We start from the raw sequence: 25,809 nt of genomic DNA, 5'->3' as shown, positions 1-25,809 counted from the left end.
CAAGAGGTAACTTTCACACCTTGGAGAGATTGTCAGGCTTTTATTAGAACAGGACAGTGCCCAGAAACATCTATAATTGCCAGTGAAACCCACAAAAGTCATGCAGTTCTTGTTACTATGATTCTACCTCTCCATTACTTAGCTGCAAGAGAACTAGAAATGAAACCACTTCTTCTGAAATGAAACCACTTCTTCTCTATGAAAGGAGAAAAGTACTGACTACAATGTTTTTTCACAGGGGCCAGAAATGTTAGGCCAGTAAAGCCTTTCCACTTCAGGGATGAAATTAAAAATAATTCAAATATGAGACTTTATATCAGATACATACGGTACTGAAATCAATCGAGTGTGTAAGGTGATACCATACCTTATGGTACAGCATCACAGCACGATCCATTTGGAGCCCCTTCTCCTCATAGTAACGTGCAGCCTCCATCATATCCTCTGGGGAGCTCAGGAGAGACAAGTTCATCAGATGATCATCAAGACCACTATCCTGAATAACAATGAGTTCAGAGAGACCAACCATTAATATTCTCTACATCTCACTAATTTAGCACAACAATAAATCTAGCTTGAACAAATTGATCTGTGTGCCCAATTTTAGTGAGTTTTACGTTTAGTATTCTAAGACCTTGAAACAAATGTTTTTCCACAACTGACTTCAAGTGTCAACGTCAAGTGTATCAGGACAACAGAGAATGGCTTATGTCCAACATGATGTCAAATTTCACGCTTTGCCCTCAAGCTCAGAAGCAGTTCCTTTCTAATAACTGTCCTCCCAATGTGTCTACATATTTGTAATTAATTATGGCCAGCGTAGGCTGTGGATTCAGGCAAACTGAGAATCACCAAAATCTATGTTGGCTTGATTCCTTCTTTTATAACATGAATTGGGGTCAACTGAGGAGACTTTCATTCAATGAACTGTCCTAGATTCAAACTGAAATACTACAGCTGACAGAATTCAGCAATATCAACTGCACTGCACAATCCCATTAAAATCCACAGCCGGTAGCCATTTAACAATCTTGAAAACTTGGAACTCAGATAATTGGATTTGTTATACCATGGTGTGAAGCTAGATAAACACAGCAGGCCAAGTGGCATCAGAGGAGCAGGAAAGCTTGATGTTTCGGGTCGAGACCCTTCTTCAGAAATGGGGGAGGGGAAGGGGATTCTGAAATAAATAGGGAGACAGGGGAGGTGGATAGAAGATGGATAAAGGAGAAGATAGGGTGAGAGGAGGCAGACAGGTCAAAGAGGCAGGGCTAGAGCCAGTGAAGATGAATGTAGGTGGGGAGTTAGGGAGGGGATAGTCGGTCCAGGGAGGATGGACAGGTCAAGGAGGTGGGATGAGGCTAGTGGGTAGGAGATAGGGGTGGGGCTTGAGGTGGGAAGAATGGTTAGGGAGGCAGGGACTAGCTGGGCTGGTTTTGGGATGTGGTGAGGGGAGGGAAGATTTTGAAACATGTGAAGTCCACATTGATAATCTTGGGCTGCAGGGTTCCCAAGTGAAATACAAGATGCTGTTCCCACATCTGTCGGGTGGCATCATAGTGGCAATGCAAGAGGCCCAGGATGGACATGTCGTTGGTGGGGGTCATGACAAAGAATTGAGAAATCAGTTATAAATCAGTAATAACATTGATAAACTTTAAACTCACTCCTGTAAAGTAATACACACAACACTGATGATATGTAGCTACAGCAATCAATTAGGAGGAAGAATGGTACATTAATTTCTTTTAAACCAAACAAAAATGGATTGCAGCATAATTGTAAAGAAGTCTTATTACAATTACACTGATGAAACCATATCTAGAATAGTGTGCGCAGTTTCAGTCTTCTTACCCAAGCTAGGATATACATGTCACAGAGGGATGTAACCAAGGTTCATTAGACAGGTTCTGGTTATGAAAGGAATAGTCCTATGGGAACACACTGGGCAGATCAGACCTTTATTCCCTGAAATTTACAAAAACAACAGGTGAGCTTGTTGAAGCTTATAAAATTCTTACAAGGTAGATGCTGAGAAAATCCTTCTTGACCATTTGGAACACAGTGTCTCAGAAACTGAGGCTGGCCATTTAGGACCAAGCTGTGGGAAAATTTCTTCAAAGGGATGTGAATCCTTGGAATGCTGTACCCTAGGGAACTGTGGATGGTCAAGGCAAGGTTCAAGACAATGGTCAATACATTTTTGAGTACCAGTAGAACAAAGGGTTTTTGGCAAAGTGGCAGGTAAATGGAATTGAGCTAGAAGATCATGCAATTGAATGGTGAACATGCTCAAAGTTTGACACCCTTCTGTGACATGCTAAAGGTTGACTTCAGCTCATATTTCTTATGTTGTCTTGTTGATGAGGGCTTGAAATTGATGCTGAATTTAGGAATCTAAAACAAAATTGTAGGACTCACAGGGTTTAACTTCCCTTTAACACAGAAGATGACAAGAAGCATAAGTAGTCTTAAAACGCAGAATTCAGGACTAAAACTAAAAAATACAGTTAAATGATCAGTAGCTGTGCTTACTTTACAGAGGCGGATTGCATTGTTGTAGGCCTGAGCGCGCGTGTAGAAGTGGATGGCCTGTTTAACGTTGTCCCGAGCCTCATACTGACGAGCCAGGTGGTAAGAGGCTGCATGATTTCCTGTTTCATTAGCAATTTCAGAGGCCTTTAAAAAAACATTTGCAAACCATCATCAACTATGTGATTTCATCAATGTCATCATATTAACAATATACAAAAGCATATCATAGATTGCTAAATGTTTACTTTCATACTTGAACATGCAAAAGGTTTGAAACTTCCTCTTGGCTTAATGTATAAAAATCAATGGCAGCAACTTGCATTTGTACAGTCCCAGCATCTTTAAAGTTGTAAAACGTCCCAAAGTACTTTAGAGTTGTATTAGAGGCAACATTTGACACAGGGCTACATAAGGAAATATTAAGACAGGTGACAGCTGATCAAAGAGATAAATATTAAGGACCACTGTAGAGGAGAACAGAGTGATAGAAAGGTTTAGCAAGGGAAAGACAGAGCTTAATGACCCAGCAGCTGAAGGCACAACCACCAACAGCAGGGAAAGTAAAATCAGGAGTTGACAAGAGACTAGAATTGGTTGAATACTGAGACCACAAAGGGCTGGAAGAAGTTATGCTAAAGGGTGGGATGATGTCATGGACAGATTTGAAAATAATGACCACTTTAATATCGAGGCGGTGCTTGACTTGGAGGTGGCTCATGGAGAGAGAACTAGCTAACATTTCAAATTCTGTTCTTGTAGCCACAGCATTTTTATGGCTAGTCCAGTTTGGTTTCTGGTTAAGGGTAATCTCCAAGGGTGTTGATAGTGGAGCATTCAGCGATGGTAATACCATTGAATGTAAAGGACCAATGGTTAGATTCTCTCTTGTTGGAGATAGTCATTGCCTTGCATTTGTGTGGCACAAATGTTACTTGCCACTTGTCAGCCTAAACTTGCACTTGGACATGGGCTTTTACAGTATCTGAGAAATTTTGGATGGTACTGAACATCCTACTAATCATCAGCAAACATCCCAACTTTTAACCTTATGATGGAGGGAAGGTCATGCATGAAGCAGCTGAAGATGGTTGGGCCAAGGACACTATCCTGAAGAACCCCTGCAGAAATGCCTTGGTGCTGAGATGACTAACCTCCAACAATGACAACCATCTTCCTTTGTGCTAGGTATGTCTCTAGACAATGGAGAGTTTTCCCCCTCTAGCTTTGTTAAAGATCCTTGATGCTACACTTCATGTAGAAAGCTCAGAAGAATGAAATGTTAGGCTACAGAATAAATAACTAAAATAAACTGTTATCTGGTTCAGCCAATGCTTTACTCTACAGAGTACAAGTTGAAGCTTCAGAGGTCATTGAAATGCCAGCCATGGAATATGGCTGGTCAGGGTTGAATATCGCAGACTCTAACATTAGTCTGACTACAACTGGAGGTCAGAACAAAATTTATGCTTGGAGATATACTACAATTAGGAGAATGAACAAATAGGCATAGTTGACACAAACAGATAACAAAACACTCTGATACCATATGAACATGCTTTCCCTCCCTCAGTGACAAAGTTTTTTCCTTTCTCACCTTCTGTATATTGCCAAGATAACAATGAACACGGACAAGTGAGAGATAGTCTTGCGCCTTCTCGTAATATTTCAAAGCAGCGTCCATGTCTGCCTGACTTTCCAAATACTGGGCCCACCATTTCCACAGGCTTCTGTGAACAACAAGGATAAAGATATTACTCAGCATAGTGGCTCTGCCAATACCAGCAGTGAGCATAAGACCATAAGACATAGGAGTGGAAGTAAGGCCATTCAGCCCATCAAATCCACGCTGCCATTTAAATCATGGCTGATGGGCATTTCAACTCCACTTCCCTGCACTCTCCCCGTAGCCCTTGGTTCCTTCTGAGATCAAGAATTTGTCGATCTCTGCCTTGAAGGCATCCAACGTCCCGGCCTCCACTGCACTCCATGGCAATGAATTCCACAAGCCCACCACTCTCTGGCTGAAGAAATGTTGTCTCATTTCAGTTTTAAATTTACCTCCTCTAATTTTAAGGCTGTGCCCACGGGTCCTAGTCTCCCTGCCTAACAGAAACAATTTCCCAGCGTACACCCCTTCTAAACCATACATTATCTTGTAAGTTTCTATTAGATCTCCCCTCAAAATTCTAAACTCTAATGAGTACAATCTCAGGATCCTTAGCCGTTCATAGTACGTTAAACCTACCATTCCAGGGATCATCCGTGTGAATCTCTGCTGGACATGCTCCAGGGCCATTATGTCCTTCCTGAGGCGTGGGGCCCAAAATTGGACACAGTATTCTAAATGGGGCCTAACTAGAGCTTTATAAAGCCTCAGAAGCACATTGCTGCTTTTATATTCCAACCCTCGAGATAAACGACAACATTACATTCGCTTTCTTAATCACGGATTCTACCTGCAAGTTAACCTTTAGAGAATCCTGGACCAACACTCCCAGCTCCCTTTGTACTTCTGCTTTACGAATTTTCTCATCATCTAGAAAACAGTCCATGCCTGTATTCATTTTTCCAAAGTGCAAACCCTCACATTTACAATGCAGCGCCCAGTAAGACGACATACCGGGCTAATAACTTGGTATTTTTAGAAATCATGCGAAGGAATGAACAATATGCAAATATCAGATTTGTTAACTGAGTCCTGAGTCTCTGTTTTCACAATGGGAAATGTGGAGAAAATACCAGTCGTAGAGGTGGAATTATTATCTCAAAAATTTGCTTGACTTTTTTCAATAGGTGACCAAGAAGACAGATGAAGGCAGAACGACAGACGTTGACTGCTTTGGCAAGGCTTTTGACAAGGTTCCAAATATTAGACTCGTTAGTAAGATTCGATCACAGGGAAAGCCAGTCAATTGGGTACAAAATTGGCTTGACAGTAGGAGACAGAGGGTGGTAGCAGAGGGTTGTTGTTCAGATTGGAGGCCGGTGATCTGACATGTGCTGCAGGGATTTGTGCTGGGTCCATGTTCTTCATTATTTACATAAATGATTTGTTGATAATATTGGAGGCATTGTTAGCAAGTTTGCAGATGACACCAAAATTGATGGTATAGTGGACAGTGAAGGAAGTTATCTAAGAGTACAACAGGATCTTGATCAACTGGATCACTGGGCTAATGAATGGCAGATGGAGTTTAATTCAGATAAATACAAAGTGTTGCATTTTGGTAAGACAAATCAGGGCAGAACTTACAGGGCAGAACAGTTAATGGTAGCCATTATGTGGATATGCTGGTGTTGGACTGGGGTGGACAAGGTCAGAAATCACATTACACCAGGTTATAGTCCAACAGGTTTCTTTGAAAACACAAGCTTTCGAACTCTTACTCCTTCTTTAATGTTAGTGAAAGAGGTAGTATCAGACACAGAATTTATAAGCAAAAGACCAAAGGGTTACACCACTGATGAGGATGTACTAAACAAACCTCAGATGCTGGTAAATCTTTAATCAGTTGGAAGGTTTCATTGATGGCTATGTATATGTAAATCTCCGAATTCCTTTGAAGTCACCATCCTGAGAGAACTAAAGGTTTTATCAGTGTAAAGAAGAGGTGACATTTTAGGTCAGACAATGCATGTTAGGTATGGGGCCTTGTTTAGAATCTGTTTGTGTTTTGATTTGGAGTCAGACTGGTTTTATTTCTAAATGGTAAGGACAGTGTTATTAAACAGAGAGACATAGGGATTCAGGGACTTTGTTCCTTGAAAGTGACGTCACAGGTAGTCTGGGGGTGAAAATGGCATTTGTCAGGCTTGACTTCATCAGTCAGAGCACTGAATAGAGGAGTTGGGATGTCATGTTACGGCTGAGCAAGACATTAGCAAGGTCAGATTTGGAGTACTGCACACAATTCTGGTCATCCTGGTATAGAAAGGATGTTATTAGACTGGAAAGGGTGCAGAAAAGATTTACAAGCATGTTATCAAGATTGGAAGGTTTGAGTTATAAGGACAGGCTCATTAGGCTGTTTTTTTCCCTGGAGTGCAGAAGATTGAGGGGTGACCTTATAGAGGTTTATAAAATCATTAGGCGCACAGATGAGGCAAATAGTGATGGTCTTCTACCCAGAGTAGGGGAGTCCAAAACTGGAGGGCTTTGGTTTAAGGTGAGAGGAGATTTAGAAGGGACACATGGGGCAAATTTTCCACACAGAGGGGGATGCATATATAGAACTGCTATTGGTAGGTACTATTACAATACTTAGAAGACATTTGGACAGATATATGGATAGGAGAGGATTAGATGGATATGAACCATACGCAGGCAAATAGGACTAGTACGGTTTCGGAAACTTGGTTGCAATAGACAAATCGGGTTGAAGGGCCTGTTTCTGTGTTGTATGATTCTATAACATAGCGGATTTATGTAACAAAACGGAGAGACTAATGAGTATTAAGAAAGGCCTGATAGTCTCTAACTCATGGTATCTCAAAGAACTAATTCAGGAAAACGTAATGTGTTGATTAGATTATTTTCAAAACATTCTAGATTCATGTGTCATGAGTCTGGAAAAAATGCAAGTTGCAACTCTATTATTTGAGAAGGGAAAAAGAGTGTTTCCTCTAAATTTGTTTTTAGTAATAGGCATTGCTAGAAGAGTCAGCATTTATTGTCCGCTTCTAGTCACAGTGGCTTGTAGCTTACAAGGAAATATATTATTTCCAGATATTTAAAATCTCAACTCTTCCATCATGTATTTGTTCTGGATTATTAGCCAAGACCTTTAGATCACTTGACCAGTAATCTAAGCACTGTACTTCTCCCAGTGGTTTACATGATAATGTGATTTAACAGGATAGAAAAGACACTATACTCTGTGATGAGGGAATTTGATAATACAGCACATCTTAAAATTAGCTTTCAGTTATTCAAGAGGCACTGAATCTGTTTGTCCCAAAATCTGTAACTCTTTCCCAAGAGTCTGGTGGGGGGGTCAATTGAAATGTTCAAGACTGGGATTGATAGATCTCGTAGGGTCTTGTAATCAGGAGGTAGAGAACACAAATGTACAAATTGAGATGAGGTATCGACCAGCCACAATTTAATGAAATGGTTTAAAATGTTGAATGGCATCTACTCCTATTCATACGTTACAAGAAATAGTATATTTCAATGTACTTAACTCCATTTAATTTTTATTTTCCATAAACATACCTGATTAAATCTAATCAATTTGCTTTGGGTTCAATGTTTCTTATTGCTAGTATCAGCCTGGTGAAATAAACTTTATGGTCTCTACAGCCCATTTCTCAAGGGGCTGGCCCAAACTCAAAAAGTACTTTGCAACCTAACCACTGACTTATACAATCTTACTGTCACTTCTTTACCTTCCTACTCTAATCCCTTATTTATAAAACTGACTGAAACTGTAAAAAAATGCCACCTAAAATCACTTCAGTCACAGCACCTACTGAGAAACCTTGCACCATCTGGCACTCACTTGTCCTTTGTTTTGTTGACATATATTTCAAGTGCTTGGAGATCTTCCAGCAGCATCCGTGGTACCTCAAATCGGTGAGTATCTGATTTTTCGTAGCTGTTGGAAAATAAAAATTAAATACATTATGGAACATGGACCTCACAATCCTACAAAAAGGCTTTTAAAGCATTTCACATGTATGTTGAACCAATCCAAATTAAAGGCTGTTTTTGCAGCTACAATAATTCCATATTTCTCAATCTGGATGTTGAGTTTCTGTCTAAACAAAATCTAATATAAGGTAGCACAAGCTGTAATTTCATTAATTTTTTTGAGAAACGAAACAATGATGTGCTTAGATTACGATACACCACCCATTCAGATCAAGACACATTGTTCATTCATAAACGGCTCTGTGGTAAGGAACAGAAAGAAGAATAGGCTGTTCGGCACCTCAGGCATCTTCTATCATTCAAGATAATCATGGCTGGTCCAATATTCCTCATGTCCACTTTTCTGCCCTTTCCCTGTAACCCTTGGTTCCCCGACTGATCAAGAATCTTTCTATCGCAGCCTTAAATTTACACAAGGACTCTGTCCTCCTCTGGCAAGGAGATCCTAAGACTCACAACATTCCAAGAGAAGAAACTCCTCCTCATTCAGTCTTAAATTGGTGCCCCATTAATCTGAGACTAACGCTCTCTCATCTAGACTCTCCCATGAGGGGAAAGATCCTTCCAGCATTTATCCTGTCAATCCCCTTAAGAATCCTATATGTCTCAATGAGATCACCTCTCATTCTTATAAACTCCAGGGAATTGAGTCATAACCCATTTAAGCCTTTGCTCATAAGAAAATACCTCCATACCAGGGGTCATCTGTGAAACTTCTCTGAACAGCTTCCAATGAAACTATGTCCTTTCTTAAGAAAGGGGACCAAAACTGCTCACAATATATCAGCACCTTGTACAGTTGCAGTATGACTTACTTACACTTACACTCCAACCCCCTTGAAATAAGGGTCAACATTCTGTTAGCTTTCCCAATTACAAGCTGCACCTGTGTGCTATCTAGATCCTCCATGACCCTCTGTGTTGCAACCTTTAGAGCTTTTCTCCTTTTAAATAAAACTTTTGTTCTCCCTCCCAAAATGATCAACATTTTCTCACATTAGAATTCATTTGCATTCTTTTTGCCCTCTTACTTCACCTTTTCCTATCTCTCTGTAGACGGTTTGTATTCCGTTCACAACTTGCCTTTCGACCTATTTTTGTGTCATCTGCAAATCTGGCTGCAGTGCATTCACGTCCGTCTTCCAAATTATTAACATATATTGAAAATAGTTGCAGTCCTAGAACTAATCCCTGTGGAATGCCACTGGTTACAGATTGCCAGCTTGTAAAAGAACCCTTATCCCTACTCACTGTTTCCAGTCCATTTGCCAATTCTCTATCCACGCCAATACACCACCTGCAATAACATGGGCTCTTGTCTTACGGTTTAATCTTTCATAAAGTACCTTGTTGAATGCCTTCTGGAAGTCCAAGTACATTATATCTACTGGTTTCCTCTACCCATTCTGGTTAATACTTCCATGAAAAACTCTAATAAATTAGTCAAACACTATTTCTCTTTCATGAAGCCATGTTAACTCTCCGTGATTAGTTTACAATTTTCTAAATGTGTCACCATTATTTCCTTAATAATTAATTCCAACAGTTTTCAACAATAGAAGTTAGGCTAATGGGCTCAATTTTTGCCTCCCTTCCTTTTTCAATAAGGGCATCACATTGACATTTCACCAATATTTTTCTAGAATCTAAGGTTTTGAAAAATTACAATCAATGCATCCACTATCTCTCCAGCGACTTTTTAAAAAAATTATTTGTTCTGTATGCTGGTTGGCCAGCATCTATTGCCCATCCATAGTTGCTCTTAAGAAAGAGATGGTGAGCTGCCTTTTTGAACTGCTGCAGTCCATGCGCTGTTGGCTACCCTACGTCCATAAGGAGGGAACTCCAAGGCTTTGACCTAGCAACAATGAAGGAATGGTGATATATTTCCAAGTCAGATTCGTGAGTGACATGGAAGGGAACTTGCAGGTGGTACTGTTCCCATGATTCTCTCGTCTTTTTAGATGGAAGCAGTCATGAGTTTAAAAAGTACTGCCTAAGGAACTGTGGTGAATTTATGCAGTGCATCTTAGATAATACAGACTGTTGCTACTGAGCTTTGGTGCTGGAGCGAGTACATACTTGTGGATGTGATTCCAATCAAGCAGGCTGCTTCATCCCAGATGGTGTCAAGCTTTTTGAGTATTGATGAAACTGCACCCATCTAGGCAAATGGGGGGTATTCCATCACACTCGTGGCTCGTCTGTTGTCGATGGTGAACTGGCTCTAGGGAATCAGGAGGTGAGTTACTTACATAGTATTCATAGCATCTGACCTGCTCTTGTTGCCACTTCTGTTTATGTGGAAAGTTCATTTGAATTTCTGGTCAATGGTAACCCCCAGATGTTGATAGTGGAGGAACTCAGTGATGATAACACCACTGAATGTCAAGAGGAGGTAGTTCAATAATGTCTTACTGGAGACAGCTATTGCCTGACATTTATGTGATAAGAATGTAACTTGGCACTTGTCATCCCAAGCCTGAATTTTGTCCAGATCTTGTTGCATTGAACATGGACTGCTTCAGTATCTGAGGAAACGTGAATGGTGCTGAACATTGCGTGATCACCGGCAGGTATCTCCATTCTGATCTTATGATAGACAGAAGGTCATTGATGAAGCTGGTTGGGCTAGGACATAACTCTGAGAAACTTCTGCAGAGATGTCCTGGAGTTAAGATGCCTGACCTCCAGCAACCACACCCAACTTCCTATGTACAAGGCATGATTCGAACCAGTCGAGGTTTGCCCCGATAGCCATTGATTCCAGTTTTGCTAGAGTTCCTTGATGCCACATTCGATCAAATGCAGGCTGAAACGTTGAGGCTGTCACCTTCACCTTACCTCTGGAATTCAGCTCTTTTGTCAATATTTGAACCAAGTAGCCCAGGTAGTGCCCAGACTGGTTGTCACTGAGCTGCTGGATAGCACTTTTGATGATATCTTCCATCACTTTACTGTTGATTGAGAGTAGACTTGGTTGAATTTGTCCTGCTTTTTGCGCACCTGGGTGACTTTCAATTGTCAGGTAAATGTCGGTGTTGTACCTGTAGTGGAGCTGCTTGGCTAAGGTAGTGGCAAGTTCTGGAGCACAAGTCTTCAGTCTAATGTCGGAATGTTGTCAGGGTCTGTAGCCTGTGCAATATAAAGTGCCTCCAACTGTTTCTTAATATCACACACAGTGAATCGAATTAGTTGCAGACTGGTATCTGTGATGCTATGGACCACTGGAGGAGGCTGAGATGGATCAACCATTCTACATTTCTGGCTGAAGATTCCTGCAAATGCTTCAACCTTATCTCTTGCACCGATGTGTTGAGCTCTTACATCATTGAGAATGAGGATATTTGTGGAGTTTCCTCCTCCAAGGAGTTAATTGTCCACCACCATTCATTACTGGATGTGGTAGAACTGCAGAAATTAAATGTGATTCATTGGTTATGGAATTGCTTAGTTCTGTCTATCATCTGCTGCTTATGTTGTTTAGTATGGAGGTAGTCCTGTTTTCTAGCTTCACCAACTTGACACCTCATTTTTAGGTATGCCTGGTGCTGCTGTTCCTTGGGCTTTCAATCGAACCAGGGTGGATTTCCTGGCTTGGTGGTAATGGCTGAGTGGGGGATATGCCAGGCCATGAGATTACAGATGGTGCTGGAGTACAATTCTGCTTCTGTTGATGGTCCATTTGATCTCCTGGATGCCCAGTCTTGAGTTGCTAGATCTGTTTTATGTCTGTGCCATTCGGCATGGTGATACAGCCACACAACATTATAGGGAGGTATTGTCAATGTGAAGGCAGAGCTTAGTATCCACAAGGACTGTGGAGTTATCACTCTTACTGATACTGTAATAGACAGATGTATCTGCATCCGGCAGATTGGTGAGCATGATGTCAAATATGTTTTTCCCACCACCTGCTGCAGACCCTGTTTAGCAACTATGTCCTTTAGAACCTAGTCAGCTTGATCACCAGTAGTGTTGCTGCCGAGCCACTCTAGAGCAAGGAATTTCAATGTCCACCATCACAGTGCATTTTGCACCTTTGCCACCCTCAATGCTACCTTCAAGTGTTGTTCAACATGCAGGAATACTACTTCATCAGCTGAGGGAGTATGGTACGTGATAATCAGTAATCTTTCAATAATCAGCAAAATGATAATCTTATAGGATCCTCGGATGCAAGCCATCAAGGTCTGAGGGCTTACAGGTATTTCTCCTATTATGCAATAGTTGCATTCTTGCGTGAACTCGCACTGTAGAAAATAGCTACTGTAATCTGGGAAATTGCTGTAGAAAAATCACTATACTTGTACAGCAGAAAATTTGCATTATCTAAACAGCATCCACCAGTCATCAATTGTGTTACAGCCAATTTGAGCTAACAAAACACGCATTATAGCACAAATACCTGTATCTTCCTTTAGCCCCGTTAGTTTGTTTAATACTACTTCTGTAGTGATGGTACTCAATTCCTCCCCCCTATTCTTTAGTATGAATGGAATGTTTGAAGTATCTGCCACCATAAAGACCCATGCAAAGTATCTGTTTAACACTTTTGCTGGTTTCTTATTCCCCATAAAGGTCATTGGGGTCATTTAAGAGACTGCTGGACATGTATATGGTCACAGAAATTTGAGGGTGCATACATGAGGATCAATGGTCGGCACAACATTGTGGGCTGAAGGGCCTGTTCTGTGCTGTACTGTTCTATGTTCTATAAAGGTAAAATACAGGTAAAACAACTATAGTCTTACCAAACCATAGGGCTGCTCTCTATTAGACAGAGACAACTGATGGTCATTTAACCTGACAGTCACCATGCTTTAACCTAGGGGAGAGATTACGAGAGAGACAGTCCTTCAACATAACCTCAGCTGATATGGGAATTGAACCAATGCTGTTGGTTTCACTCTGTATCGCAAACCAGCCATTCAGCCAACTCAGCTATCCAACTTGTCCCTGTTCTTAAGCCAGCGTTCAATTCCCACCTGCTCCAGAGGTGTCAATGCATCACTGAACACCTTGATTGAAGATATCTACATCCTTCATGGAAAAAATACTATGTTTCAATGGGGAATGTTCAATTAACGTTGAGTAGAGGAGTTTTACTCGAGATTGTTGAAGCTGGTTGGCTTGCCGAGCTGGTTTCTTGTTTCATTTCCATGCTCGGTAACATCCTCAGTGCAACCTCTGATGAAGCGTCGGTGTGTTTTCCCACCCGGTTTTTAAACTCTGGGGTCCCTTGAGATGGACTGCCTCACTTCTGGGTTTCCTTCGTAGTGGAATGTATATGGGATCGAGTTCAATGTGTTTATTAATAACATGCTTTGTGGAGCGTCATGCTTCTAGGAGTTCTCGTGCCTGTCTCTGCCTAGCCTGTCCCAGGATCTTGGTGCTGTCCCAGTCGAAGTGGTGGTTCGCATCGTCCGTGTGGATTAAAATGAGTGAGTATTGGTCGTGTCTTATTGTAGCCAGTTGGTGTTTGTGTTGTCTTGCTGTTAGTTTCCTTCCTGTTTGTCCAATGTAGTGTTTCTCACAGTCTCTGCAGGGGATCTTGTAGATGACATTGGTCTTGTCCATGGCAGGGAGTAGGTCCTTGGTTCCTCTACTGCTGAGTCTTTTTCCAATTCTGTCACATTCGTATCATAAACTGTCACTTTCATTAAATATCCCTGCATAGAACTTTGTCAAGTGACTTCTCCAAAGGTGTTTATTGTTTATTATGATTGGCTCCTCCATCATGTGGATATCGTGCCAGGAAGATTCCACTGTGGTCAACTAATACATGTCTTTGTAGGGATACGTTTCATGACTTTTTAAGCACTAGATGGTATGGCTATTAAAATATACTTGACCCTATATGACTTCAATGATCACCCACTATATTGAATACATGTGGACTTACTGGATGAGTGCGAGGTGATGATCCCCTAGAGCTTCCAAATGTTTTGCATAATTGTAGTATGTTGTTCTTAAATGAACTCGATCAAACCCCTCAGCATTTTCAATGGCCTTCTGCCACTGTCCTGAGGCCTGGTAAAACTTGGTAAGGAGGTCATACCGCCTACAGTTTCTATAAAGTCTCTCTGCATCTTCCTGCAAAGACACAAACAGTAAAATAGCCTATCAGTTGCTATGAAAAATTAAATTAGAACAAATGAATGTTTGATGGCCAGTGCACTAATGATGAGCTGAAGGGTTTCTTTCTGTGCTGTAAAAACTTTATGCTCTATACTCATCAACTTCATGAAAAAGTTCTATCTTTATAGACAATAATTATGAATGATATTTGTCATCAAGTTTAATGACTCCACTAAGCTGTGGTGACCTGTACATTTGATATTGTAAATAACATTTATGCACTGTCACTATATCAACTGAATAATTAGCTGATCATGTGTATTAGGTAAGAATCAAACGGACAGTAGTATACTGCTAATCTTACAAAAGTAGTCCAGACACCTAGACAATCGCTCTGAAAGATGAGCTCAAAATTACCACAACAGTTGAGGAAATTTAAATTTAATTAAGTGATAAATCGGGACTAATATGAGTCTCATTGATTAAGATGTTGAAACTGCAGGATTGGTATTATTATCATTACGGTAAACATGGACTATTGACATTCAGCTTCTATTATCTGCTTGTAATACCCGAGATTTTTTATGGACTAAAGATATCTTTTAAAAAGAATAACTACAGACCTAAAATCGCTGCTATATCACCTGACCAAGTTTAGACAAGCTCATGAAACCATCAGGAGGCAAGGATCAGTCTGACCTAAAATTAAGACTTTTATAAAAGGCACTGAAATTTAGATCTGCGTCTCTTGGCTGATTTACAACTGTTTGGAAGTTACATATTCGAATGGACGTTGCCTGCAGATCTTGAAAAAAAGCAATGACACCTGACAGCAGAATCCACAAAGCTACTGTGTTTCAAGTAATAGCTTTAAGCAACAAAATTTGACCAAAAAAGCTCAAGATAAAAAATGAATGTGAAGGTAAGAGCTGGAAAAGTCACTCTTTGTCTCTGCCTGTCTCTCTTAAATTGAACTCTGTGCTGATAGGTGGAAAATAAGTGGGATAAGAACCATTCGTCAAGAATCAAAGACTATCTGCAAACTTGGACAATGCGAAAGAAACAATACAACAGTTAAATAGTCAGGACTTCAAGCACCAATTATTACCTTATTGACCATTTGTATTAAATACTTTCCACATTTTTAAAGAAAATTTATCAGCTGTGTTGCATGTCTGTTTAATATCACATTTCTATTATTTTTCTAAGTTAGTAGAATTAAAATTCTTCATTCCTTCACTCAAGAAAACTTTGTAATTTGACTCCTTTATTTTTATCCAGTTCCATTTTAATTGAAGTGTAATAGATTCATGCTAAAAGGGAAATACAAATATTTATTGTATGATGATACTATGGCTTTAAGAGGTGTACTTTGTCCCGTTTTTGTGCAGAAAGGTTGAGAAGGTGACGAGCAACTTGCTCCAAAGCCAATAAAGTAAATAGCTTGTGAGGCCTGGGTTTTTATTAAGTTGGAATAACGAAAACTGCCTAAATGGATGGCGTCAAGCTCCCACAGAACTAGGATTTTATTTAGTTTTAGCTTTCAGTGGCAGTTGCTGGGATCTTGAAGCTGAATGTGGAAGCTCTTATTCCTCTCTGCTCCAGCCAAAAGTTAGGTTCTTTCTGTTATTAGAATTACATGTGAGACAACCTATTTTACAGAATTTGCCTTTGCCAATTGTGTTTATGGGGTGTTACTATTTGAAACAGTTAAGTTAGTGGCAGTTCTCTTTTGTTTTTTTCTTGGCTGTATCTTAATTCTGGCATATAAATGAAGTGCATTTTGTTTCAAGCCTGGTAGTTTGTCCAACTGAATTGCATCCAGAGCACAATGTCTTACACTTACTTTTAAAATAAGAAAAAGTTTGGGTCTAGACTATCTTCTTAATATATTTTGAAGGGTTTTGGTCTGATGCATCACCATTGTGACTGATTAAGAGAGGGTTCAAAACAGGAGCATGAATTTCCCCTCCTCAACTGATAACAACAACATAAAATTTTACCTTTTCTTTAACATCCTTCATGAAGAGGAAATTTACCAGTTTATCCTCTTTTTCTTAAACATGACAGCAGATGCATTGCACTGTGTTTTTTTTATTTATTCATTTGTTGGTTGTGGGCATCGCTGGCTGGCTGGCCAAAATTTACTGCCCGAACCTAAGTGCCCTTCAGAAGGCAGTGGTGATGTGCCTTCTTGAACTGCTGCAGGCTACCTGCTGTTGGTTGACCCACAATGCCATTAGGGAGTGAATTCCAGGCTTTTGACCCAGTCAGGATGGTGAGTGGCTTCAAGTTAAATGTGTTCTCATGTATCTGCTGCTCTTCATCTAGATGGAATTGGATGTGGGTTTGGAAGGTGCTGTCTGAGGAACTTTGATGAATTCTTGCAGTGCATCTTATTGATAGTACATGCTGCTGCTACTGAGCATTTGTGGTGAATGCTTATGGAAGTAGTGCCAGTCAAGAGGGCTGCTTTGAACTGGATGGTGCCAAGCTTCCCCTGTGCTGTTGGAGCTATTCTCATCCAGGCAAATGGGTTAGTATTCCATCACACTCCTGACGGGTGCCTTGTACATGGTGGCTTTGGGGAGTCAGGAGTTGAGTTACCCCACCACAGTATTCCTCACTTCTGACCTGTTCTTGTAGCCACTGTGTTAAGATAAGTCCAGTTGAATTTCTGACCAATGATAACCCCAGAATGTTGATAGTTGGGGATTCAGTGATGGGAGCGCCATTGAATGTCATGGAGTGGTAATTAGATTTTCTCTTATTGGTGATGGCCATAGCCGGGCATTGTGTGGCACAAATGTTACTTGCCTGGATATTGTCCAGGTCTTGTTCCATTTGAACATGTACTGCTTCAGTATCTGAGGAGTCATGAATGGTGCTGAACAATGTGCAATCATCAGCGAACATCCCCACTTCTGAAGTTATGATGGTGGGATGGTCATCGACTAAGCAGCTGAATATGGTTGGGCCTAGAACACTACCCTGAAGAACTTCTGCAGAGATGTCCTGAAGCTGAGATGGTAACTCTCCAACACCCACAGCCATCTTCCTATGTATCAGGTATGACTCCAACAAATGGAAAGTTTGCCCCATTACCCATTTATTCCAGTTTTGCTAGGGCTCCCTGATACTACACTCAGTTGAACGCACCTTTGCCGTTAAGGGCTATCACTCTCACCTCCACTCTGGAATTCAGCTCTTTCGTCCATGTTTGAACCAAGGTTGTAATGAGGCAGGACCCTGGTAGAACCCAAGCAACATTAACAAACAGGTCATTGCTGAGCAGGTGTTGCTTGATAGCACTGTTGATGATATCTTCCATCCCTTTACTGATGAGTGAGCGTAGACTGGTGGGCTGTAATTGACCAGGTTGGAAATGTCAGCTTTCCTGCTCCTCTGATGTTGCTTGGCCTGCTGTGTTCATCCAGCTCTATGCCTTGTTCTCTAATTTGTCTTGCTTTTTCTGTACAGGACATACCTGGGCAATTTTCCACATTGTTGGGTAGATGTCAGTGATGTAACTGTACTGGAACAGTTTGGCTAAGGGAGCAGGAAGATCTGGAGCATAAGTCTTCAGTATGATTGCCAGAGGGTTGTCAGGGCTTGTAGCCTTTGCAGTATCTAGTGTTTCCAACCGTTTCTTGATATCAGGTGGAATGAATCAAATTGGCTGAAGACTGGTATCTATAATGCCGGGGACCACTGGTGGAAGCCGAATTGGATCATCCACTCGGCTTATGTTTTGCACTGATATGCTGGGCTCTTCCATCATTGAGGATGAGGATACTTGTGGAGTCTCCTCTTTCAGTGAGTTGTTTAATCATCAATCACCATTCACAACTGGATGTGGCAGGACTACAGAACTTAGATCTGATCTACTGGGGGTTGTGAGATTGCTTAGCTCTGTCTGTCACTTGCAACTTATGCTGCTTGGCATGCAAGTAGTCATGTTTGTTGGCTTCAGAGATAATGGGAACTGTAGATGCTGGAGAATCCAAGATAACAAAGTGTGTAGCTGGTTGAACACAGCAGGCCAAGCAGCATCTCAGGACCACAAAAGCTGACGTTTCGGGCCTAGACCCTTCATCAGAGAGACCCTCTCTGATGAAGGGTCTAGGCCCGAAATGTCAGCTTTTGTGCTCCTGAGATGCTGCTTGGCCTGCTGTGTTCAACCAGCTACACACTTTGTTATCTTATGTTTGCTGGATTCACCAGGTTGACACCTTAACTTCAGGTATGCCTAGTGGCCTAGTATGCCTTCTCCTGGCATGCCTTCCTGCACTCTCCATTGAACCAGGGATGATCCCCTGGCTTGATTGGATATGCTGGTCCATGAGTTTACAGATTGCATTGGAGTACAATTCTGCTGCTGTCGATGGCCCACAGTGCTTCATGGATGCCCGGTCTTGAGATGCTAAATCTGTTTGAAGTCTCTCCCATTTAGCACGGAGCTGGTGCCACACAACACCATGGAGGTTATTCTCAATGTGAAGGCAGGACGTTGTCTCCACAAAGACTGTGCTGTGTTCGGTCTTACTGATCCTGTCTTGGGCAGATGTATCTGCAGCTTGCGGATTGGTAAGGATGACGTCAAGTATGTTTTTTCCTCTTGTTGGTTCCTTCACCACTTGATGCAGACCCAGTCCAGCAGATATGTCCTTTAGGACATGACCAGCTCAATCAGTAGTACTGCTGCTGAGTCACACTTGGTGGTTGAAATCCCCTACCCAGAGTACATTTTGTGCTCTTGCCATCCTCAGGGTTAGGGTGCCACCAGTTCTGCCGAGTTTCTCCTGCTAATGGGACAGGACATATTCAGGGATGATGATGGTGGTGTCTGGGACATTGTCTGTAAAGGTATGATTCTATGATTATGTTTATGTCCAACTGTTGCTTGACTAGTGTGTGAGACAGCTCTCCCAGTTTTGGCACTAGCCTCCAGATGTTAGTAAGGAGGTCATTTCAGGGTCGATAGGGCTGTTTCTACCATTGTCTTTTTCCGATGCTTAGATTGATGCCAGGTGATCTGTCCAGTTTCATTTCTTTGAGACTTTGTAGTGATTGGTATGATGGAATGGCTTGCTAGCCCACTTCAGAGGGTCACTTTTGTGGGTCTAGAACCACATGTGGGCCAGACCAGGTGAGGACACCAGATGGGTTTTTCCAAATATTGACAATGATTTCATGGTCATCAGTAGATTCTTAATTCTAGATTTTTTAAAATTGAATTCAAATTCCACCATCTGTCATCGTCGTCTCTGAACCCACATCCCCAGGACATTAGCTGGGCCTCTGGATTAATAGTCTAGCGATAATATCACTAAGTAATCGCTTAGTCTCAACTTCCCTCTGAAATGGCTGTTAGTCACTCAATTGTATTATAATGTTGTCAAAAAGTTGATTAGAAATAGTATAGGATGGCATTGACCTCAACAACAGAAACAACAAACACATTCCAAAGGCATAAGTACATTATTTTCCTGAATGAATGCAGCTTCAACCAGTAGCTCTAGATTATTCAAGGCAAAGTAACCTATTTGATCAACATCCCAATCACGACCCACACAATTGGAAACATTTTGTATGTCTGGCACTGCAGCAATTCACGAAGGCCCTTTGGCAGCACCTTGTAAACCTGTAATTTCAAATACCTAGAAGAACAAGGATGCAGACATACGGGACCACGGCCAGACCTACAAGTTACCTTCCACGTCATACAGCATCCTAACTTGGAAGTATATCACCATTCTTTCACCTAGAAATCCCTTCCAAACAGCTTTATGGGTGTACCTACGCCAAATGAACTGCAGCAGTTCAAGTTGACTCACCACCAATTTCTCAAGGGCAGTAGGGGATGGGCAATAAATTTTGGTCTTATTAGTTATGCTTACATTCAAGGGTGAATTGTAAAAATTGTATGTAATGTACTTTACAGTGAGCTGGAAAGATTCTGTCACCTACCAGCATTCCCAACTGTATCGCCAGCATGGCCACTCTTGCATCCAGTTCTGGCTCCTGTTTAGCCTCTCGCAGAGCTCTGGCTCCCCTGGCATGGCCCATATTTCCCAGACACACTTTGGCCACATCTAAACGCCGTGTCTTCACACACATCCTTGCCATGTTCTCCCACACAGCCTCACTGCAGGAAAGAATGAGGAGTGCTAAACATGTCACACATTGTTAAAGTGATATTATAATCCCTTAGGACTTACTGCCTGGGCGAACTTTGAAGTGAATGTCAATGATTTTACCTTATTTCAAATGATCCCTGCAGGGATCAAAAGAATGCACTACTGACAGGGATGTTGACTAACATGTTCCATAGAGAATAAATTAATCATTAGAAAAGGTAAAGTTCCCGTAATCCTACCAGGTCATGCAACTGTTCTCTCACTGGAGAAACTTGATCATTGATGCTTGTTTAACCTGACAGCCACCGTGCCTCAGGTGAGGCTTGAGAAAAACAGTTCTTCATGGTAACCTCAGCCAGTGTGGGAATTGAACCCATTCTGTTGGCATTGCTGGCATTACCAGCCATCCAGCCAACTGAGCTAACTAATCATCATTAGAAGACAGTAAACAAAAACAAAACAGTGAGGACTCTGGAGATCTGAAATGAAAAGAAGAGCTGGAGAAACTCAGCAGGTCTGGCAGCATTTGCTAACAAAAAGAAACAGAAGTAATATTCTGAATCCTGTGGAAAAGTGATGGGTTGAATGTTGTTGAAAAGATGGGGAGTAACAAATAAAACAGAACAGAAGGTTCCTTGTCCTCTACCTTCTCGCTGACTTTGCCCTTAGTTCCACCTGCACCACACCCACTGAAGGATAAAATACATTGACACAGGTTTTTTTATATTAATATTTCTTCTTATACTAAATGCACAGATTACATAAATTTAAAAACAACAAGAAGGACAGCAGAGGGACTGTCAACAGGGAGCAGTGGCCTTGCGTAGCTCACACTGTTGTGGTTACCAGCTTCTGTACCTGGTAGCTCATTAAAGTAATTACTTCTCACCATAGACTTAGTCTTGATGTATGGTTTACAATTGAGACCACAACTACTTTTCTCCATTTCAACACTGAGAACTTCATCCCACACAGCAACATTTAGAATGTAGGAGCATGGGTTGGTTCTCCCTCACAACAACAGAACTGAGCACATTATAGCTTAAGTGTACTTTAGTGTGTGATATAAATGAATTACTGTATACTAAATTCGATTCTCATTGGACTAAGAAGAAGGCACAATCCAAGTGGTAAAATTCCAAGGAGATTCTTGTAGTGATCAAGAGAATACATCTGCGTTAAGCCCTCAATAATGCACAATCATTGAGATTAACAGATAGTATCATTGTGCTCATGTTACTAAATTTGTAATCGAGAGGCCGGGATGAACACTCTAGAGACATGAGTTCAAACTCATGGCAACTGTAGGAATTTACATGTCAGAAACATCCTTACTTTGAGATTAAACATCACATTCAAATATTTAATTATCAACTTTCTCACATTTCATGCATCCTTATAGATTAATTTGCCTTATGGCTGTAACTAAATACATTCAATTGTCTGTTTGCAAAAGCAATTTAGAAAGATTGTAAAAAAATGCAAGATTATGCACATGAATACAGGATGAACTGGAAGTAAGAAGTCTTGAAAGCTGAGCTTCAGGATTGAAGTGGGGATCTTCTAGAGTAAATGCTGTGTATTGCCTGTGAATATTTTCACTTAACTCTTAACAGAGGTATGTAGATCTCTCATTTTTGGTACATGGATAGGGACCTAAGCTTCTGTTTGTTTTGAGTGAGTCAAAATAATGGCTACTGCAGCTGCTGAAAAGCATTCATGGCCTTGAGAACACCTAGTGGAATTGAAATGGCTACCAAGGTAAGATTAGAATCACAAACTGTTGCCAACATTATAATTGGGGAACAGTTTTTATCGTTTTACTTTTATTTGATTTATTTTATTCCAGTCAATGAATGAATGTGAAGATTAACTGAAGGACCTAAAGACAGCTTGTTAACTGAAGGTGAGAGAGAATATACAGATCATCTAACATTACAGAACTCAGAAGCACTGAATTTAACTTACCTATCAGCTGCAGACATTGTGCCACACCAGGCAAAGGAGAACATACCTGGATACTTTGCTCCAGAGGGTGGTCACAACCCTCAGACTAGATAATTCAAAATTGGTCTGTGATCAGGGACAGCAAGGGAGACAGGTATGAGTATCCAAGGGCTGCAACTGAGAAGCATCAACTCCTACAACTGTCCAACAGACATGAGATTCTTGCAAGCTGTGCAGATGAGTATGGGGACTGCTGGGAGGATAAGCATGGCACCTTTACGATGTCTCAGAGCGGCTACTGGTCATTCTGAAGGAGGAGAGTGAACAGCAAGTGGTACTGTTATGACACAGGGATATCAAGCCAAACTAAATCAATCTCACTATCTCTGGATTTGCAACATAGTGAAATTAAAATATTCAATAATCCTAAAAATTGCTCAATTGCTCCTCCTAACCAGACATTATGAATAACTGATCTTGGACACCAAATTTGTAGCTTAAACAAAAATTAACAATTAACAATTAACAATTTATTACTAATACTGTAACTTTAGGAGAATGTATAAGAATAACACATAGCTAAAGAGATGGTGTGAGAGGGTGGGTTTCAGATTCATGGGGCATTGGGACTGTTTCTGGAGGTGGGACCATTACACCTGGGCAGGACTGATGTTCTAGCTGGACAATTGCTAGAGTAGTTGGGGAGGCTTTAAACTTCAAGGACACGGGACGGAAATTTATGCAAGGAGTCAGAGGAAGGGGAATCAAAGACAAGAGCAAAAGATAAAAAGTGGAATCAAGATCAGGGATCAAACAGGGCCACAGTGAAAAATGATGGGAACAGGGCACAATGTCGAAAAGACAAACTTTAAGCCATGGAGCATTGGCAATAAAAGGGATGAGTTAATCATGCAAATAGAAGAAAATAAATATGATATTGGTGGGAATATGGAGACATAGTTGCAGGATGACTAGCAAAGGGAACAGAACATCCAGGGGTATTCAGCATTAAGGTAGAACAAATGAAAAAGGAAAAGGCAATAGAGTGGCATTGCTGGTTACATAGGAAAGTAATACAGTAGTGGAGAAGGGCATTAGCTCCGACAATATGGAATCTGTGTGGGTGCAGCTGAGAAATACCATGGGGCAGAAACATTTGTGGGGTTCTATACAAACCCCAAACTGTAGGCATGATGTTGTAAATGGCGTTAAATAGGAAATTGGAGATACGTGCAATAGCAGCACATCTGTAATTATGGGTGATTTGTTTCTATATATAGATTGGGCAAATCAAATTAGTAACAATGTCAAAGAGGAGGAATTCCTGGAATGACTACAGGATAGTATTCTGGACCAACACATTGAGGAACCAACTGGAGACTGGGTATTGTGTAATGAGAAAGGCATAATTAGCAATCTAGTCGTGTGAAGTTCCTTGGAGATGAGCGACCGTAACATGATAAAATTCCTCATAAGGATGGAGGCTGACATAGTTGATTCTGAGCCCTGAAGGGTCCTGAATCTAAATAGAGTAAACTGTGATGGTATAAGGTGCAAGTAAACTATTTATTGATTGGATCAATATCACTTGAAGGGACAATGGTGGAAAGGCAATGACAAACAATCAAACAGCATATGGGTGAAGTGAAATAACTGTTCATTGTTGTTTGGTGCAAAAGTAAAAATGGGAAAGGTTGCCAAACCAGAGATTACACGGGAAATTTGAGATTGTATTAGACCCAAGGAAGAGGCATATAAATTGGCCAGAAAGAAAAGACCCAAGTAGTGGAAACAGTTTAGAATTCAGCAAAAGACAACAAAGGGATTGATTGAGAAAGGGAAAATACAGTACAAGTCAAAGTTTGCAGGAAACATGAAAACTGACTGTAAAGGTTTCTACAGATAGAAGGTGAAGACAAAAGTAGGTTCCTTACAGTCAAAAACTGGGATAATTTATAATGGGGTTCAAAAAACATCTAACCAACTAAATATATACTTTGGTTCTGTGTTCATGAAGAAGGACACAAGTAACATACCAGAAACGTTGGGAAGCACCGAGTTTGGTAAGAGGAAAGAACTGAACGAAATCAGTGTTCATTGGGAAAATTAATGGGATTGAAAGCAATTAATCACCACGGCCAGATAATCTACATCTCAGAGTATTTAAGGAATGGCCCCAGAAATAGTGGATGTATTGGTGGTAATCTTATGGTCTGCAATTTTGGTCTCTTTATCTGAGGAAAGATGTTCTTTTAATAGAGGGAGTGCAGCAAGAGTTCACCAGACAGACTCCAGAGCTCGTGAGACTGATGCATGAGGAGAGTTTGAATCAATTAGGATTATACTCACTGAAATCTGAAAAATTGGGAGCAGGGGGGTGTTGAGTGAGGTTAGTTGTCATTGAGACCTATTAAATTCTAACATGGGCTAGACAGGGTACATGTGGGAAGATATTCCCAATGGTGGGGATGTCCACAATGAGGAGTAACAGTCTAAGGATATAGGGTAAACCTTTTTGGACTGAGATGAGGATAAATTCTTTCAGTCAGGGCATGTTGAGCCTGTTGAATTCAGTACCACACAAAACAGTCGAGGCCAATATGTTCTACGATTTCAAACAGGAGTTGGCTATAGCACTTGGGGCTAAAGGAATTAAAGGATATGGGGAAAAGCAGGAATAAGCTATTGAGGTGCACGCTCAGTCATGAATGGTAGAGCAGGCTAAAAGTGTTAAATGGCCTAATCCCAGTGGTCCTATTTTCTGTTTCTATGTCCACACAGGGAGACTTTCAAGTGGAAGGAGGAAATAGGAATGCAGTAATGGTAGAGAACAATATAAATTAGAACGATAGACACTGTTCTTTGCATCAGTGAGCATGAATCCCAAGGACTATGTTGCCTATCCAGTGCCAGGGTTAAGGGCATTTCCTCAGGGCTGGAGAAGAATTTGGATAACTAGGTGGGTGATTCAGTTCTCATCATCCACATTGGTACCAACAAGGTTAGGAAGGGATTTTTTTCCTGAAAGACTTTGAACCGTTTGGACATAACCTTCAAGGTAATAATCTTCAGATCACAACCTGGGTCATGGGAAAATTTGCATAGGGTAATTAAAGAAAAGGAGTTAAATATGTTGTCCAAATGTTGAGTGAGTGATAATGGGAACTGCAGATGCTGGAGAATCCAAGATAATAAAATGTGAGGCTGGATGAACACAGCAGGCCAAGCAGCATCTCAGGAGCACAAAAGCTGACGTTTCGGGCCTAGACCCTTCATCAGAGAGGGGTGTGGGGTGAGGGTTCTGCAATAAATAGGGAGAGATGGGGAGGCGGACCGAAGATGGAGAGAAAAGAAGATAGGTGGACAGGACAGTATAGGTGGGGAGGTAGGGAGGGGATAGGTCAGTCCAGGGAAGACGGACAGGTCAAGGAGGTGGGATGAGGTTAGTAGGTA

General features: G+C 41.1%; 1 protein-coding gene across 2 annotated transcripts in view; it reads right to left on the bottom strand.

The window, feature by feature from the left end:
• ift140 (intraflagellar transport 140 homolog (Chlamydomonas)) overlaps positions 1-25,809 on the bottom strand; it is a 136,434-nt gene that overhangs the window by 19,602 nt on the left and 91,023 nt on the right. For both annotated transcript variants that reach the window (XM_048551792.2, XM_048551790.2), the window contains exons 19-24: positions 20,240-20,417; positions 14,094-14,284; positions 8,037-8,132; positions 4,130-4,262; positions 2,536-2,679; positions 368-496 (exon numbers count right to left, since the gene is read on the bottom strand). In XM_048551792.2, the coding sequence (XP_048407749.2) occupies positions 368-496; positions 2,536-2,679; positions 4,130-4,262; positions 8,037-8,132; positions 14,094-14,284; positions 20,240-20,417 (871 nt within the window). The remainder of the gene's footprint in view (positions 1-367; positions 497-2,535; positions 2,680-4,129; positions 4,263-8,036; positions 8,133-14,093; positions 14,285-20,239; positions 20,418-25,809) is intronic.

The sequence above is a fragment of the Stegostoma tigrinum genome, chromosome 23 (genome assembly GCF_030684315.1).
Source record: "Stegostoma tigrinum isolate sSteTig4 chromosome 23, sSteTig4.hap1, whole genome shotgun sequence".
Lineage (NCBI taxonomy): Eukaryota > Metazoa > Chordata > Chondrichthyes > Orectolobiformes > Stegostomatidae > Stegostoma > Stegostoma tigrinum.
The sequence above is the reverse complement of the archived record's forward strand: the minus strand, read 5'-3'. Positions and strand labels throughout refer to the sequence as shown.